Raw genomic sequence first — 20336 nt, forward strand, 5'->3', positions numbered from 1 at the left:
CATCTTTTTAAGCAAACCCTCTAACCTTTAATCCATAGGATCTTGAAAGCACAACTATCTTCTATAGGAATAGAAGTGCGTTTGTTTAGAGTAGAAACCGCCCCCTCGACCTTGGGGACTGTATGCTATAAGTCCTTTCTGGGGTCGACTATAGGAACTAATTTCTTAAATATAGGGGGAGGACAAAAGGTATGCCGGGCCTTTCCCACTCCTTATTTACTATGTCCGCCACCCGCTTGGGTATAGGAAAAACATCGGGGGGCACCGGAACCTCTAGGAACTTGTCCATCTTACCTAATTTCTCTGGAATGACCAAATTGTCACAATCATCCAGAGTAGATAATACCTCCTTAAGTAGTGCGTGGAGATGTTGAAATTTAAATTTAAAAGTTACAATATCAGGTTCTGCTTGTTGAGAAATTTTCCCTGAATCTGAAATTTCTCCCTCAGACAAAACCTCCCTCCTGGCCCCTTCAGATAGGTGTGAGGGTATGTCAGAACAGATATCATCAGCGTCCTCTTGCTCTTCAGTGTTTAAAACAGAGCAATCACGCTTTCTCTGATAAGTAGGCATTTTGGAAAAAAATGCATGCAATAGAATTATCCATTACAGCCATTAATTGTTGTATGGTAATAAGTATTGGCGCACTAGATGTACTAGGGGCCTCTTGTGTGGGCAAAACTGGTGTAGACACAGAAGGGGATGATGCAGTACCATGCTTACTCCCCTCGTTAGAGGAATCATCTTGGGCAATATCATATCTATGGCATTATTATCCCTACTTTGTTTGGACATTATGACACAAATATATCACATATATTTAAATGGGGAGACACATTGGCTTTCATACATATAGAACATCGTTATCTGATGGTTCAGACATGTTAAACAGGCTTAAACTTGTCAACAAAGCACAAAAAACGTTTTACAATAAAACCGTTACTGTCCCTTTAAATTTCAAACTGAACACACTTTATTACTGAATATGTGAAAAAGTATGAAGGAATTGTTCAAATTTCACCAAAATTTCACCACAGTAACTTAAAGCCTTAAAAGTATTGCACACCAAATTTGAAAGCTTTAACCCTTAAAATAACGGAACCGGAGCCGTTTTTACATTTAACCCCTATACAGTCCCAGGTATCTGCTTTGCTGAGACCCAACCAAGCCCAGAGGGGAATACGATACCAAATGATGCCTTCTATAAGCTTTTTCAGTGGTTCTTAGCTCCTCACACATGCATCTGCATGCCATGCTTTCCAAAAACAACTGCGCATTAGAGGCGCGAAAATGAGGCTCTGTCTATGACTAGAAAAGGCCCCCAGTGAAAAAGGTGTCCAATACAGTGTCTGCCGTTTTTATTAAAACAATCCCCAAGATTTAACAACTATTAAAAGTAATAATCTGCCAAATATACTTAGTAAAGTAATCGTTTTAGCCCAGAAAAATGTCTACCAGTTTTTTAAGCCCTAATGAAGCCCTTTATTCTTTTACTTAAACTAAGAAAATGGCTTACCGGTTCCCATAGGGAAAATGACAGCTTCCAGCATTACCGAGTCTTGTTAGAAATGTGTCATACCTCAAGCAGCAAAAGTCTGCTCACTGTTTCCCCCAACTGAAGTTAATTCCTCTCAACAGTCCTGTGTGGAAACAGCCATCGATTTTAGTAACGGTTGCTAAAATCATTTTCCTCTTACAAACAGAAATCTTCATCTCTTTCCTGTTTCAGAGTAAATAGTACATACCAGCACTATTTTAAAATAATAAACTCTTGATTGAAGAATAAAAACTACATTTAAACACCAAAAAACTCTAAGCCATCTCCGTGGAGATGTTGCCTGTACAACGGCAAAGAGAATGACTGGGGAAGGCGGAGCCTAGGAGGGATCATGTGACCAGCTTTGCTGGGCTCTTTGCCATTTCCTGTTGGGGAAGAGAATATCCCACAAGTAAGGATGACGCCGTGGACCGGACACACCTATGTTGGAGAAAGGTGAGTCTGATAGCATAGCTGAATTTCTTATTTACATCAATGAGAACAATCTTAAACTCAAGTTCACTTTTGAGGTACATAAGACAACCATAAATGTCCTTGACATTACCCTAAAAGGTACTCAAGCAGGGAAGATTGAGCGTATTTACAGAAAGCCCATATCGGGCAATTCTGTATTGCATTCTAGAAGTTGTCACCCAAAAATGTCACATACTCAATAGCCAAGGGTCAACTAATCAGGGCCAAAAGGAATTGCTCCACTAATGAAACATTTGTGGAACATCAGAAGGATCTACTAAACCGCTTAAATAGAAGGGGGTACCCTAAAAAAGTGGTGAAGAGGACAATTCAAGAGGTACAGAGGATTGATCGTAATATATTACTGGAGGATAAGAAAAAGAACAATACTCAAAGTAACCCAGGTCAAGTCATCTTTGTAACAGATTACAGCTCTGATTACCAGTCCATTAGCGACATTGTTAAAAAACATTTTAAACTACTTGTGGCAGATGATAAGCTCATCAATTGTGTCTCAGAAGGCATCAGATGTTCCTATTTTCGGAACAAAACTCTAGGTAATTATTTATCACCCACTGTCTTGAGCAATCCTCGAGCCACAACAAGTTCTTGGTTGACATCTAAAGGCATGTTTAGATGTGGTAGTAACAGATGTATAGCTTGTGACTTTATTATCATTTCTGATGTATTTACATCGACAGTCACTCATCAATCATATGACATCAAATACTGTCTCAATTGTACCTCACACCATGTTATCTATTTGATAACCTTTACTTTGTGTAATATCCAATACAATGGACTTACAACACGGGATATCAGGTCCCGTATCAGGGAACACTTATCCACTATTAATGTGGGTAAGTCTACCTCACCGATAGTATAATAAAACACTTTGTCACTGAGCATCAGAAAGATGTTTCTTCTTTCAGATGGTTGGCAATAGATTACATACCCTACCCCAAAAGGGGTGGAGACAGGCAGAAATTATTGGAAAAATGTGAGATGCTATGGATATTTAAGTTATCCACTAAGGTTCCCCTGGGTTTGAATGCAGAATACGATCTTATAAATTTTTGGGAATAGTTTCTGTTTTCCGTTTATTTACATCATGGTTTTTCATTTATATTGTATTCTAACACCATACCTGGGTTGAGCCAATTTACCTATGTATCGATTTGTCATTGCATTCTCTAATTGCCTTACCATTATATTATATTAATGATATTGGGCAACTCTTGCATTGTTTGTTTATAGAGCATAATTATATTTAGATTGTATTTTATCACTAGTATTCCTCTCCTCTAATGTTTCAAACAGATTCTTATTCAGCTTTATAGTCAATTCTGTAACCAAGTCTAAGACCCTTATAGTAGAGTTTAGTATACTGTTTAGTATATGTTTTCACAACACAGGTACTTCTAGTTACGTCACTGAAAGGTGTGTTCATCTTTTACCAATGGGTGCAAAGCACACCCTTTTTAAATCAGCATATGTGTAGAAATTTTTAAGCAGTAGTGAATACGGCATCCAGCCGAAACACGTATACTGTAGTGTCTTGTTTTTTGTACCTCGTCCCTCCATGGACTTAACATTTTATCAATAAATGTTATGTTTTATACACCTGTTGCTGTTTCAACCCTTCTTTCTGGTTGGGGATATATATATATATATATATATATATATATATATATATATATACACACACACACACACACACACACACACTTGGGTCTGAGGATCAAAAATTACGACCATGGAGAGAGATCACACAAAACCTTTGTTTTTTTAAGTACTATACTGTAAATGAGGGACCTACCATTCCCAGATAATCTCACCAAAACAGAGAGCTTTAGATCAGGCTCATACTCTTATATTATTAAAAAACAAAACAAAACAAAAAAAAAAAAAACTACAACAACTTACAATTGTATCCCATGCTCAATTATTTCCTTCTGCTGTTTTATAACTTCAAATTGCTCTGGATCATCAAGGACGGAAGCCTGGGTGCTAATACTGCCGATTCCTGAGGAAACTGTAGAATCAAATGAGCTGATACTGCTTCTCCTTCCTACTATTTCAGGAGTTTTGCTTTCACCACTTTCAGCATCTGAAGTTTTTTCAGAACCTAACAATTTCAAATACAGAAATAGAAAGGGTTTACAGTTAATCTCAAATAGCAACACCTTATTACCCAAGTGCATCTTAAACATACAACAACCTATACCATGCTTTTTTTGTTTTGTTTTTTACATTTTTAGAGAAAGGTCTTTAACTGTACCAACTGAAGAAAATTAACGGGACATAAAGGTTTAACAGTATGCTAGGACTTACAACTTTTAATGCCGGCCTAAAATTTTTAATTTTTCAATATTCAACATAAAAATCCTATTTTGGTATTAAAAGTTATATCAATGCAATCAAAATTTGTCACAAAGCTTTACACAAAATTCTCCATTTTGTATTTTTCATTACACAGCTTGTATTGTAAGACGTATGCTACCACGTTGAAGAATTAGTACAAATGGGAGTGTAGACTTAGCGCCTACTGCTAATAAACCCTTTGCTCTGATAAATTACCCCTAGTGGTCAAGGCATATGGAAAATCAGAAAAATATATATCAAAGCGCCAGCTTATACGGCAGGGTTCAGAATAAAACCATAAGCACTTTACAGCTTAATGAAGGTAAAAAGTTTATTAAAAACGATCTCAAACAATCCTCTAAAAACAGCTGGTGGTACAATTCCTTATACAAATACCATACAATTTCTGGTACACATACAAAAAATGATTTATAACATACAACAAGTCATCTTACATGGATCCATGCAATAACAGTTTAAAATTATACACAATAACAAAAATTCAAATAATACAAATAATCCTTAAACCATATCCAATATTGAATTATAAATCCTTATCCTTATGAATCCTTATGTGCTAGAAGCCGGAAAAGGAGGTCCGATACACTGTACCTCGTTAGAGATTCAGTGGCGGTGTTCCACTAGCGGAATGGGATTAGATATTGGGCTGTGTACGTGCAGTGCCTTAAAAGGTGCGTGTTCAATCAAAATATTTTCAAAGTGATGAATTAAAACCAAATCAAAAATGTGTTTGGTGCGAATATATAATCAAAAATAAAAATGAGATGTCTCAAAATAACTTTCGGGAACAATGTTCCTACACAAAAGAATCAATAAAAAATGTGTGGATAAAAATCTCTCACGGATAAACAGTGATAACTTCCAAATAAGTAAGTGTGTATTAAGTAAATGCAAAAAACCACAAAAGAAATAATGGATGCCGAATTATCAAATTCCACTAGTAACCAGCATGAATAGTCCAAATAGCAGCGGATGGACAGAGAAATATAAAACAAATAAATCAATCGGTACAAAGTTTGTTTGGGTGCTCCTGACAGATTGTAGGATTAATTCCTCGTATGATGGTTCAAAAGAGTCTATGTGCAGTGTTATTTCTTGTAGCGGGGATTGGGCTTCAGCGTTAATAGGCAGGTAACAGCTCCAGCGTAACCCGGGTGTTTAATCCTTCTGCCGAAAAAAGTATATAATAGTGCAGATAAATCAGATAAATATAAAAATTGGATTATTGCTCACCAGTCGACGCGTTTCGGTCATACACTGACCTTTCTCAAGACTCGTTGAAGAACTACTTTGACATTTTGCCAAAACCGGTATAGCAATTTTTTATGCTAATAAAAACATAATTTATGCTTACCTGATAAATTCCTTTCTCCTGTAGTGTAGTCAGTCCACGGGTCATCCATTACTTATGGGATATTAACTCCTCCCTAACAGGAAGTGCAAGAGGATCACCCAAGCAGAGCTGCTATATAGCTCCTCCCCTCTACGTCATACCCAGTCATTCGACCGAAAACCAAACGAGAAAGGAGAAACTATAGGGTGCAGTGGTGACTGGAGTATAATTTAAAATTTAGACCTGCCATAAAAAACAGGGCGGGCCGTGGACTGACTACACTACAGGAGAAAGGAATTTATCAGGTAAGCATAAATTATGTTTTCTCCTGTTAAGTGTAGTCAGTCCACGGGTCATCCATTACTTATGGGATACCAATACCAAAGCTAAAAGTACACGGATGACGGGAGGGACAGGCAGGATCTTTACACGGAAGGAACCACTGCCTGAAGAACCTTTCTCCCAAAAACAGCCACAGAAGAAGCAAAAGTGTCAAATTTGTAAAATTTGGAAAAAGTATGAAGAGAAGACCAAGTTGCAGCCTTGCAAATCTGTTCAACAGAGGCCTCATTCTTAAAGGCCCACGTGGAAGCCACAGCTCTCGTAGAATGAGCTGTAATTCTTTCAGGAGGCTGCTGTCCAGCAGTCTCATAGGCTAAGCGTATTATGCTACGAAGCCAGAAAGAGATAGAGGTAGCAGAAGCTTTTTGACCTCTCCTCTGTCCAGAATAAACGACAAACAGGGAAGAAGTTTGGCGAAAATCTTTAGTTGCCTGTAAATAAAATTTCAGGGCACGGACAACGTCTAGATTGTGTAGAAGTCGTTCCTTCTTTGAAGAAGGGTTAGGACACAATGAAGGAACAACAATCTCTTGATTGATATTCCTGTTAGTGACTACCTTAGGTAAGAACCCAGGTTTAGTACGCAGAACTACCTTGTCTGAATGAAAAATCAGATAAGGAGAATCACAATGTAAGGCCGATAACTCAGAGACTCTTCAAGCCGAGGAAATAGCCATTAAAAACAGAACTTTCCAAGATAACAGCTTGATATCAATGGAATGAAGGGGTTCAAACGGAACACCCTGTAAAACGTTAAGAACTAAGTTTAAGCTCCACGGTGGAGCAACAGTCTTAAACACAGGCTTGATCCTGGCCAAGGCCTGACAAAAAGCCTGAACGTCTGGAACTTCTGACAGACGTTTGTGTAAAAGGATTGACAGAGTTGAGATCTTGTACACAGCGTAGAAATGCCTCTTTCTTTATCTGGTTTGTTGACAACCTTGAAAGATGAAATCTCCCTTTTGGAGGAGAAGCTTTGAAGTCCAGAAGATATCCCTGAGATATGATCTCTAACGCCCAGGGATCCTGGACATCTCTTGCCCAAGCCTGGGCGAAGAGAGAAAGTCTGCCTCCCACTAGATCCGTTTCCGGATCGGGGGCCCTCACTTCATGCTGTCTTAGGGGCAGCAGCAGGTTTTCTGGCCTGCTTGCCCTTGTTCCAGGTCTGGTTAGGTTTCCAGCCCTGTCTGTAGCGAGCAACAGTTCCTTCCTGTTTAGGAGCGGAGGAAGTTGATGCTGCTCCTGCCTTGAAGTTGCGAAAGGCACGAAAATTAGACTGTCTAGCCCTTGGTTTGGCTCTGTCTTGAGGCAGGGCATGGCCCTTACCTCCAGTAATGTCAGCGATAATTTCTTTCAAACCGGGCCCGAATAAGGTCTGCCCCTTGAAAGGTATGTTAAGCAATTTAGATTTAGAAGTCACATCAGCTGACCAGGATTTAAGCCACAGCGCTCTGCGTGCCTGAATGGCGAATCCGGAGTCTGTGTCTGTAATCTCATCCAATGTAGCTGAGGTCTCTTCCAGAGACTCAAACCAGAATGCCGCCGCAGCCGTGACAGGCGCAATGCATGCAAGGGGTTGCAATATAAAACATTGTTGAACAAACATTTTCTTAAGGTAACCCTCTAACTTTTTATCCATCAGATCTGAAAAAGCACAGCTATCCTCCACCGGGATAGTGGTACGCTTAGCTAAAGTAGAAACTGCTCCCTCCACCTTAGGGACCGTCTGCCATAAGTCCCGTGTGGTGGCGTCTATTGGAAACATCTTTCTAAATATAGGAGGGGGTGAGAAAGGCACACCGGATCTATCCCACTCCTTGTTAACAATTTCTGTAAGCCTTTTAGGTATAGGAAAAACGTCAGTACACGTCGGTACCGCAAAATATTTATCCAGCCTACATATTTTCTCTGGGATTGCAACCGTGTTACAATCATTCAGAGCCGCTAATACCTCCCCTAGTAACACACAGAGGTTCTCAAGCTTAAATTTAAAATTTGAAATGTCTGAATCCAGTTTATTTGGATCAGATCCGTCACCCACAGAATGAAGCTCTCCGTCTTCATGTTCTGCAAATTGTGACGCAGTATCAGACATGGCCCTAGTATTTTCAGCGCACTCTGTTCTCACTCCAGAGTGGTCGCGTTTACCCCTAAGTTCTGGCAATTTAGATAAAACTTCAGTCATAACATTAGCCATGTCTTGCAAAGTGATTTGTAATGGCCGCCCTGATGTACTTGGCGTCACAATATCACGCACCTCCTGAGCGGGAGATACAGGTACTGACACGTGAGGAGAGTTAGTCGGCATAACTTCCCCCTCGTTGTCTGGTGAAATTTTCTTTACATGTACAGATTGGCTTTTACTTAAAGTAGCATCAATGCAATTAGTACACAAATTTCTATTGGGCTCCACATTGGCCTTTGAACATATTGCACAAAGAGATTCCTCTATGTCAGACATGTTTAAACAAACTAGCAATTAAACTAGCAAGCTTGGAAAATACTTTTCAAATAAATTTACAAGCAATATAAAAAACGTTACTGTGCCTTTAAGAAGCACACAAAAAAACTGTCACAGTTGAAATAACACGAACCGGATTAGTTATAGAAACCAAATTTTCACATTAAATTTATTAATTTAGCAAAGGATTGCACCCACTAGCAAATGGATGATTAACCCCTTAATACCAAAAACCGGATAACAATAAAAATATATACGATTTTATCACAGTCAAAGCACAGTCTCACAGGTCTGCTGTGAGTGATTACCTCCCTCAAAACTAGTTTTGGAGACCCCTGAGCTCTGTAGAGACGTCCTGGATCATGCAGGGAGAACAGGAAGACTTGTGACTGAATTTTTACTGCGCAGTAAAAGCGCCAAAATAGGCCCCTCCCACTCATACTACAACAGTGGGGAAGCTCAGTAAACAGATTTATTCAAAACAAACGACAGCCATGTGGAAAAATAATGCCCATGAAAATTTTTCACCAAGTACCTCAGAGAAAAAACGATTAACATGCCAGTAAACGTTTTAAATATAAATATATGAGATGTTAATAAAAAGCCTGTTGCTAGTCGCTTTCACTGCAGAGAGGCTATAAGTTATATATATACAGTATTTTCTTAGTGAAGTGCCATTCCCCAGAAATACTTCAGTGCAAACATACACACATATCAGCCTGATACCAGTTACTACTACTGCATTTAAGGCTGTACTTACATTACATCGGTATTAGCAGTATTTTCTCAGTCAATTCCATTCCTTAGAAAATAATATACTGCAACATACCTCCTTGCAGGTGAACCCTGCCCGCTGTCCCCTGTTCTGAAGTTACCTCGCTCCTCAGAATGGCCGAGAAAAGCAAATGGATCTTAGTTACGTCCGCTAAGATCATACACAACTCAGGTAGATTCTTCTTCTAATGCTGCCTGAGAAAAAAACACACACTCCGGTGCTGTTTAAAATAACAAACTTTTGATTGAAGAAATAAAAAACTAATTTTAATAACCACAGTCCTCTCACACGTCCTATCTATTAGTTAGGTGCAAGAGAATGACTGGGTATGACGTAGAGGGGAGGAGCTATATAGCAGCTCTGCTTGGGTGATCTCTTGCACTTCCTGTTAGGGAGGAGTTAATATCCCATAAGTAATGGATGACCCGTGGACTGACTACACTTAACAGGAGAAATCTAAGCAAGCATACATACATACAAACATATACACACACACACACACATAAATACATATACACAGTGCTTGACAAATATGTCTAGGAGCCAGACCAAAAATCATTATCCTTTGCGGCCACGATGGAGCAATCAGTATCACTAATGCCTGCTCCTGTATGATTCGAGCCACTACTCAAGAAAAGAGTGGTAATGGCAGGAAAAGAGAAATTGGATTGAACCTCCAAGGCACCGCTAATACATCTATTAGATCCACCTGAGGATCCCTGGACCTCGACCCATATCTGGGTAGCTTGGTATTGAGACGGGACACCATGAGATCTATCTCCGATGTTCCCCACCTGTTGGAATGTGGATCGCTGACAGCGAACAGTTGTGGGTCTCCGCCCACTTCAGAATCTGAGACACTTCTCTCATTGCTAGGGAGCTTCTCGTTCCCCCCTGATGGTTGATGTAAGCCACCAAGGTTATATTGTCTGATTGGAATCAGAAAAATTGGGACAAATACAGTAGAGGCCAAGCCTTCAGAGCATTGAATATTGCCCGAAAATCTAAAATGTTGAACGGAAGGGAGCTCTCCTCCTGCGTCCACAGGCCCTGCACCTTCTTGGCGCCCCAAACAGCTCCCCATCCTGACAGACTTGCGTCTGTAGTCAGTCACCCAGGATGGTCTTAAAAAGGAGGGACAGAAGATCCGGACAGAGCCACCAAGAGAGCGATTCTCTCGACCTGTTGACAGAGAAATCTGTTGAGACAGGTCCAAATGATCACCGTTCCACTGCCGCAGCATGCACAGTCGCAACAGCCTGAGGAGGAACCTGGCAAGGAGAACCATGTCCATGCTGGACACCATGAGACCAATCACCTCCGTACACTGAGCCACAGATGGCCTTAAGGAGATCTGGAGGGTAAGACATGTAGAAGCTTGCTTGCAACTTCTCTGGTCTGTTATAAATATTCCCATGACTATGGAATCTATTATTGTGCCCAGGTATTCCACCCTGGGGCTTGGAATAAGAGCACTCCTTTCTCTATTTATCTTCCCTCTGTGGGATCGTAAAAGACAGAGGAGAGATTCTGAATGGTCTTTCGCCAGATGAAACGATGGTGCTTGCACCAGAATATCGTCCAAGTAGTGAGCAACTGCTAGAAGAGCCCTTAGAACCTTTGTAAAAAATTCTTGGAGCAGTAAGCTGGACCAAACGGAAGTGCAATGAACTGGAAGTGCTGGTCCAGAAACGCAAACCTGAGGAACTGGAAGTGTTCCCTGTGGATTGGGAGGTGAAGGAATGCCTCCTTCAGAACTATAGTGGTCATAAACAGCCCTTCCTGAATTAAGGGAAGAATGGACCTTATTGTCTCCATCTTGACGATGGGACATTTAGAAATTTGTTTAAGCACTTTAGGTCCAGAACTGGATGGAAAGATCCCTCCTTCTTTGAGACCACGAAAATGTTACAATAGTATCCCAAACGTCTCTCTGCGAAAGGCACTGGGACAATGACTCCAAAGTAGGACAGATCCCTCACGCACTCCAGAAAGGCTTCCCTCTTCCCTAGTCTTGAGACAGGTTGAGAGGATGAATCTGCCCCTGGGTGGAAGAGATTTGAAACCTATCTTGTAACCCTGAGCTATAACCTCCAGGACCCAAGGATCCTGCAAGTCCCTGAACGAGTGACAGCCTGCCCCCTACACGATCCAAAATAGGACCGGGGGCTGCCCCTTCATGCGGACTTCGTCTCAGCAGGTTTCTGGCTCTGCTTGGATCTTTTTCAGGACTGAGCTGGCTTCCAAGATCTCTTGGTTTGCTCTGGCTTATCGGAGGCCTCTGGGTTTTTAGCAGAACTAAAGAAACAAAAATTCCTTAGATTTGTTCTCCTTATTTTTACAGTATGGAGGCACCCTTGGCCCCTGAAACCGTGGAGATAGTCAATCAAACTCTTTCCCTTAAAGGTGAGAGAAAGAGACTAGACTTAGAAGTCATATCTGTCAGAGTGCCTTACTGGCCTGAACAGAAAACTTGAAGTCTTAGCCATAGGCAAATTAATCTGCATAATAACAGCACAGATAAAAGAATTAGTAACCCAGAAGGCCGTAATTCTTTTCTGAAAAATGTTGAGGGAACCCTCCACCTTGATCATATTCGCAAAGGAGATGCACCAAAAAGTAGCCGCTCCAGCAACTGCGGCGACAAGCGCCGCCAGTAAAAGCAAATATCCCATAGGGTGAAACATCCTCTATAACAGAGTTTCCATCCTTATATCCGGCGGCTCTATGAACGACTAACTATCCTCACACAGGCTAGTATTACGTGTGGCAAGCATAAAATAGCACCAACCAAGTAGGGATGGGAAAAAGAAAACCCACCCTCAGAGAGCAGACGGGAAGGGGAATCTATACTGTCCCACTCGTCTTTAATAATGATTGCCATCAAATTTAGGACCCAGAGGTTCGTCAGGCAGCTCGGCCTTTGGAACCTCTAATGTAGTCAAAATCTCCTTTAGTAGAAAGCTTAAACGATCTGTCCTAAATAAAAAAAACTGGATCCTCCACAGGCGGAGGATGATAGGCAGCAGACTCATAACATAGTAACATAGTAGATGAGGTTGAAAAAAGACCGAAGTCCATCGAGATCAACCTATACAAATCTAAAATATAAACAAAAAGCTCCAGTTAAGCTTAAATAATCCCACTAAAAGGTGACCCATTTAATACTACCAATCATATCCATGAATTTTGTTTAAAGACAGAAATGTATCCAAATAATTTTTAAATGTATCTAGGGTATTGGCATTCACTACCTCCTTTGGTAATGAGTTCCAAAATTTTATTGCTCTTACAGTGAAAAAACGTTTCCGTTGCAGGAGATTAAATCTCCTTTCCTCCAACCTTAAATTGTGACCTCTGGTCACAAACAATTTTCTTGGAATAAACAGCGCTTCTGCTATCTCTGTATATGGGCCTTGAATATATTTATATAAAGTAATCATGTGATCTCTTAAGCGCCTTTTTTCTAAAGAAAACAGACCCAGTTTGGCTAGCCTTTCCTCATAGGTTAAATTCTCCAATCCCATTATTAGCTTTGTGGCCCTTCTCTGAACTTTTTCTAGTTCTGCAATATCTTTTTTTGCGATCGGTCCCCAGAACTGCACTCCATACTCAAGGTGAGGTCTTACCAGGGCTTTATATAGTGACAGAATTATGCTTTCCTCCCTTGAGTCAATACCTCTTTTAATACATGTTAGTATCTTATTAGCCTTTGAAGCTGCTGCCCTGCATTGCGCACCCATCTTTAGCTTGTTATCTATTACTACTCCCAAATCCCTTTCCTCCTGTGTTTGGCTAAGTCTTGTCCCATTTAAATAATACGTTGCCTGCTTATTTTTACTTCCAAAATGTAGAACCTTGCATTTTCCTGTATTAAATCTCATTTTCCATTTACCTGCCCATACTTCTAATTTTTGCAGGTCCCTTTGTAACGAAAGTTCATCCTGCTCTGACCTAATGAGCTTACTTAACTTAGTATCATCTGCAAAAATAGAGATGTCGCTATTTAATCCTAGCTCCAAGTCATTTATAAAAATATTAAAAAGAATAGGGCCCAGCACTGATCCCTGGGGTACTCCACTGATTACCTTTGTCCAATCTGAGTATGATCCATTTACTACTACTCTTTGCTACCTATCTTTAATCCAGTTATTTATCCACAAACTAAAATTTTCAGCTATTCCCAGTCCCTTAATTTTGTGCATTAATCTCTCATGTGGCACTGAATCAAACGCCTTTGCAAAATCTAAGTATATCACATCAACTGATTCCCCTTTATCTATATTTTTACTTACTTCCTCATAGAATCTAATTAGATTAGTTTGACATGATCTATTTCTCATAAAACCATGCTGATTAGAACTCATAATCTTGTTTACACGAATATGCTCATCAATATAATCCCTTATAATCCCTTCAAATATCTTCCCCACTATTGATGTCAGACTAACTGGTCTATAGCTTCCTGGATCATCCCTACTTCCCTTTTTGAAGAGTGGCACCACATCAGCTTTACGCCAAATCCTTGGGTACCATGCCTGAGGATAATGAGTCTTGAAAAATTAAGAGTAGAGGTTTGTCTATAACAGTGCTAAGTTCCCTCAACACCCTTGGGTGTATTCCATCTGGGCCTGGAGTTTTATTTACCTTAATATTATCCAATTTGTTCCTGATATCCTCTATACATAACCCGATTAATGGTATGGGCTGGCATATTCTATTTTGTTCCAAAGTATCATCCAATGGTTCCTCTCTTGTGTATACTGAAGAAAAAAACTGGTTTAGTATCTCAGCCTTCTCCCTGTCACTGTTAATCATGCAACCCTCCCCGCATTTTAATGTACCTATATTGTATTTCTTAGATTTTTTGCTATTTATGTACTTAAAGAATCTTTTAGGGTTAGATTTAGAATCCTTTGCAATTAATTTTTCATTTTCAATTTTGGCTAATTTGATTGCTTTTTTGCATGCTTTGTTACATTCCTTATAAATATGGAATTTTGAGTCTGTACTATTTTCTTTGAATAATTTAAATGCCCTACGTTTTTTCCTAATTTCTCTGAACACATTTATATTCAGCCACATTGGCTTGGATTTTTTATTTTTATAACCATATGGTATTTGTTGATATGTATATTTATTTAACAAAGTTTTAAATGTTATCCATTTATCCTCTGTATTTTTATTAGAGAATACTTTGTCCCAATTTATGTTATTTAATGATTTCCTTAAATAGTTGAATTTTGCTTTCTTAAAATTAAAAGTCTTGGTTAAACCTTTAATACACTGCTTATGAAAGGAAATATCAAATGTGACCATGTTATGATCACTGTCACCCAAATGTTCTTTGACTTCTATGTTTGATATTATATCTGTATTATTTGATAGCACTAAATCCAATATAGCGTTACTCCTAGTTGACTCCTCTATTAATTGTGACAAGAAGTTATCCCTGAGAACATTTATAAATCTATCCCCCTTAGCTGAATTACTAGTTTCATTGGCCCAGTTTATATCAGGGTAGTTAAAATCTCCCATAATTACAGCACTGTTATTAGCAGCCTTACCTATTTGTATTAGTAGTTGAGTTTCATCCAGGTCACTAATGCTGGGGGGCTTGTAGCATGTTCCTAGTAATATTTTTTTAGGATTTTTCCCCCCACTCTTTATTTCCACCCACAGGGTCTCTACATTGTTGCCTGTATCAGAAATATCTTCCCTTATTGTAGGTTTAATATACATGCAGATTCCTCCACCACTTTGATTATTTCTGTCACTTCTAAATAAAGTATACCCCTCTAAGTTAACTGCCCAGTCATGTGAATCATCCCACCAAGTTTCAGTTATACTGATAATATCATAGTCCTCTTCTGCAACTAAGAGCGTCAGCTCCCCCATTTTACCCGTCATGCTTGTTGCATTTTTTGTCATACATTTAATTTTCATGTGCTTTCTGCTGATACTTGGTGTGCTTTCCTCCATACTTTCTAATGTGACATTTCTTAAGTCATCTCTTCCTTGAGATATCAAAGGAATGACAGATTAACAGACTGATCTCTCTATTCTATTGTGTTCTAACTGACCCTCCCCCCCCTTGTCTAGTTTAAAAGATTCTCTAAACTTGCTACCATCCTTTCCCCCAACACACCTGCACCCATGTCATTTAGATGCAATCCATCCTTACTGTACAAATTATACCCAAGTGAAAAGTCAGCCCAGTGCTCTAAAAAGTCAAACCCTTCATTTTTACACCATGTTTTTAACCATGAATTAACAGACCTTAGCTCCTTCTGCCTTACTGAATTAGCACACTGCACTGGTAATATCTCAGAAAATATTACTTTGCAGGTCCTTGCTTTAAGCTTGCTACCTAACTCCCTGAAGTAATTTTTTAGGACTCTCAATCTCCCGCTGATTCCTTCATTAGTACCAATATGTACCATGACTGCAGGATCAGACCCACATCCCTCTAACAATCTATCAATACGCTCCACAATATGCCTAACACGAGCCCCTGGAAGACAGTAAACTGTTCTATTTAAAGGGTCTGGCTGACAAATTACCCTATCAACCTTCCTAATAATAGAGTCTCCTACCACCAACATCTGTCTCAGGCCCTGACTTGTATGCCCCTCTTCCATGACTGAAGGACTGTTAACTATAGTATGCCCCTCTACCATGTCTGAAGGACTGTCCACCATAGTATGCTGCTCTTCCACAACTAAAGGACTGTTCACTATACTAGGCAACACAGCCCTCTCTGACACTGCCACCCCTGAACTGATATCCCCAACATCTTCACTTAATCTGGCAAATCTGTTGGGGTGTACCAGCTCAGAACTGGCCTGTCTCTTCCGCTTACCTTTACCTCGCCCTCTAACTGTGACCCAGCTACATCCTGGAGTCTCCTCATCTGAATCGTTCCCATTCCCACTGCTAGAACCATTAACAATTAGCTCAGTCCTATCCATTTTCCTTTCAAGTGTCTGAATTTCATGCAGTGTTGCAATTCGTTCCTCCAGAACTCCAATATGAGTTTCTAAAGAGACAATATGCTCACATTTACCACAAACATATAATCCCTGAAGTGGCTGCTCCAGTGATGCAAACATATGGCAAGCTGTACACTGAATAAGATTCTCACACATTCTTGCTAAAATATTTAAATTAAACGTATAATATAATTATATTTCCCCTTGGTTACCCCAAACCCTTGTTTGCCTAACTACCTTGGTTAGCTAACTATTATACTTAAACAGAAAATCTTACTTGAACAGAGAATAAATACAGCAGACCCACTTAGAGCAAGCTCAACAGAGTTACTGTGCTAAATTTATAGGCTTGCAAGGCCCAAACAGCTGAAAAAAGTCCCACCCCTAATTACCCACACAAGAAACAAGAAAAAAAAATGGATAGATACAAACCAACAAACAGTTATTTTGTTTTATAAAATGCAACCCTTGCAAAGCAAAATATTTATAAATTAGCTTGGTTAGCTAACTATTATACTTAAACAGAAAATCTTACTTTAACAGAGAATAAATACAGCAGACCCATTTAGACTCCAACCCTGAAGGTTTATACCTAATCCTCTGATAACTGATCCGATATATCCGACAAATTTTATGATGTCACCTGGGCAGGAGTGCAAGATTTAACCTTTCACTTGCGCTTAGTAGTGTGAGGGAAAACACTAACGGCCGCAGACTCCGCCGTATGAAACTGCGCAGTAACGTCTGTTGAAAAAAGGCCCCCTCCAGATGGAGGATTAGCAGTGCAAAGGAAAGCTGCATGTGTATAAAAAGATGCATGTAGGGTGTGCACCTCACTGGACGAGGACTCCTCAGAGGTGGGCGGCTCAGTGGTATCAAACATGTCAACCTTATTTGATATAATCCTCTTATCAAGGCATATGGAACATAATTGAGAAGGCAGATATTCCAGAGCTCCCTCACAATAATAACAGGCATTCCTCTTAGAAATAGAGGGAGAACCCTCTAATGAATCAGAATCCTCCATAGCCAAAGTATGATATGAGGAGGACTACAGAAAAACAAATTATGCTTACCTGATAATTTCATTTTCTTCCATGGGAAAGAGTCCACAGCCGCATTCATTATTTGTGGGAAATAAGAACCTGGCCACCAGGAGGAGGCAAAGACACACCAGCCAAAGGCTCAAATACACCTCCCACTTCCCCTATCCCTCAGTCATTCTGCCAAGGAACAAGGAACAGTGGAAGAAACATCAAGGTTAAAGACTCTACATGAAAAATGCATAAAAAACCGGGCGGGGGGCTGTGGACTCTTTCCCACGGAAGAAAATGAAATGATCAGGTAAGCATAATTTATGTTTTTCTTCCTAATGGGAAAGAGTCCACAGCCACATTCATTACTTGTGGAAAAATTATACCCAAGCCAAAGAAGACACTGAATGCCAAGAACGGGAGGGTAAGAGGCGGCCCGATCAGAACTGAACCACACACATCCCCATAAAGAAAAAGGTCCCGCTTAATACAAAAACCGGGAGCAAAAACCATGAAGAAAAATGGCCCCAAGGACACAAATGACAGTCCCAAGCATGGCTAAAAACCACACGCAATGCAACCGAGCCAAAAGGAATCAAAGCACACTATCGCCCAAAGGCAGATCCCAGACACACGCCTCAATCAAGGGGCCCCGACCAAGAACTCCACAAAGAAAGAAGTAAGGAAGAGGGATAACTAACCAGAACTCTGTCTTCCAAAAGACAGATTCAATCTAGCTCGCAAGCCAAGAAACAGGACATCATCAGTCAAATGCGACCAGGGCAGAGACTGAAAAATCTCTCAAGAAAAAGAAAAAAATGCATAGACGGCTAGTAGTACGCCATAGTGCAAGACACAGAACAAAAGGAAAAAACCTCCTTGTCCAGCTCCCCTGCTGAAGGGAACCAAGGAGTTTGCCTCGATCCGTAAAATAGATGAAAAGCCCACAGCCCGGGACCAGCAAAACCAAGTTCCTAAGCGAAACACCCCTCCATGGGGGGAAAAGTCAGAGGATCCAAACCCCCCCCCCCCCCGAGAGCACAGAGAGCACCTCAACAGGGACCCAATACCAAAAGAAAACTGAGGCATCTGACAAGTTGAAAGATGACCAGAACCCCAGCTGAGGATCCTGAGATAACCAGGGACGTCCACAACCACAGAACAGCTGCAGCGAGGACCGCCCCACGTACAGACCAACCTGTCAACGACAGGAAAAGTCCAGGGAAAAAGTCCCACTCCCCCAGCCACATCAAAAGAATGTGGCAGAGTCCCGCCAGAACCAGAGGAACACTGAACCCAGACGCCAATTCCCAAGAGTATCTCCATCCCTGAACCAGGGACTAACTAGGAAAACATCCACAGAGAGACAAAAGTCCCCCAAGTGAAGACTGAGGACAAGGGAACCTTGCCCACCGGACACAACTCGACCAAAGAGTCAAAAATGACCCAAAACAAGCCAGGCCCCAAAGGGAGCAGAGACTACCCGAGGAGCAATATCGGGGCCCTACAGCTGATGCTGTTGTGTAAGCTATGAGGACAGAGCGACCCTTACCAAGGCACTCCACAGGAATACGAATTCAAGGTCAGAGTCCAACAGACTCCAAAGGAGTCCAGAACACATTTCCTCACAGAAACAAAGGCCCAGAAAAGCCAGAAGGAACCAGACTCTCTAAAAGAGAGAAAACGAAGAACCGCTTCCAGACGCAACCCGAAAACAGGAGGGAAAAAACAGGACAGGTATAAACAGAATTATACAACATCACCCGGAAAACCCCAGTCCAATCCCAGATCTGCAATAGACCTGAAGGAGGACGACGTCACAGAGTCTTCCACGAACTGAAACTCCTAGTTGAACAAGACCTGAGCCAGACCCCAACCAAAATTCTGGTCGGACACTCCTTACTCGAGGAAGTAACCCGAAAAAACGGGAAATCTAGAAAACCCTGAGAAAAAGGACAGCGAAAACGCATAAATGATCTCAAGGCAATAGTACCCTCGAAACAGAGACAAACTCTGCGACATTCAGAAACTAGAGTCCTACGTCAGCCCCCAACCCAAAGAGGGTAGAATAGAATTCTGGAAAAACCCAGAACCAGGGCAGAGTTCCTGCTAGAGGAGACTCCAGCAACAGTGAAGAGGCGAACCAGCCCCCCCGCGTGGCAATCAACAGGCTAGCCACTCAACAGCACAGCTGCTGTATCACAGAGAATGCAGGTAGAAACCCGTTGTCTCTCACAACCATCAAGCGCCCCACCGCTAATCCACAAAGGGATCCGTTAAAAGCGGAACGAAACGAGGTCCAGAGACCTGAGAAACCTAAACCCCCCAAAAGGCAGCAATATTCAAGACCAAGGCCCAAAACAGCCCTAGCGGAGAAGGCCCCCCATCGAGAGAGGCAGAAGTGACGCAGAGGAAAACCACCAACAAAAGCCCCGGAATAGATTGGCACGCCCAATCTCTCCCGGTAGTCGGACCTGAAAGTCTGCAATGCAGAAATATAGTGTAGTTTGTGAAAACAAACAATATAACAATAAAAATAAACACTCAAGGTCCCGCCGGACCCGCCAGGCGCAACAAGCATCACTGACAACTTAACAAGGTGCACACAAAATTCCAGACTAATAAGTTTGTGAACAACTTCCATGGAAGTAATAAAAGGCAAGTCCATCCCAGAAATTCCCGAAGGAATAATCAAATAAAAAATATCCTACCCGGATGAAAGAATATAAGGCAGCCCGAAGGCATCCAACAAAATAAAAATCTGGGAAAAAACATGAGCGACCGACAGGAGATGATCCACACCCTTAGTCTAGCTCAAAGCACCATTCAAGGACTGCAAATTCCCCCGAATGATAAAGGAGAGGATCCCCAATAAGTCGAAAAGATGGAGTAAGACGCGCAGACGCGCAATCCGATAACGAAAGGTGCAACATGAAGGAATATTCACCCCCGGGGTAAACTGCATAGAACCACCCGAAGCCTGAACACCCGGGATGGGCGGG

General features: G+C 41.0%; 1 protein-coding gene across 1 annotated transcript in view; it reads right to left on the minus strand.

Moving 5' to 3' along the window:
* The window catches only part of LOC128643476 (brefeldin A-inhibited guanine nucleotide-exchange protein 2), a gene marked incomplete at both ends in the record, with an annotated part of 70113 nt that overhangs the window by 18743 nt on the left and 31034 nt on the right, over positions 1 to 20336 (minus strand). Inside the window, 1 exon segment of the mRNA XM_053696322.1 lies at positions 3939 to 4140. Coding sequence (XP_053552297.1) covers positions 3939 to 4140 — 202 coding nt within the window.

The sequence above is a fragment of the Bombina bombina genome, unplaced genomic scaffold (genome assembly GCF_027579735.1).
Source record: "Bombina bombina isolate aBomBom1 unplaced genomic scaffold, aBomBom1.pri scaffold_1197, whole genome shotgun sequence".
NCBI lineage: Eukaryota > Metazoa > Chordata > Amphibia > Anura > Bombinatoridae > Bombina > Bombina bombina.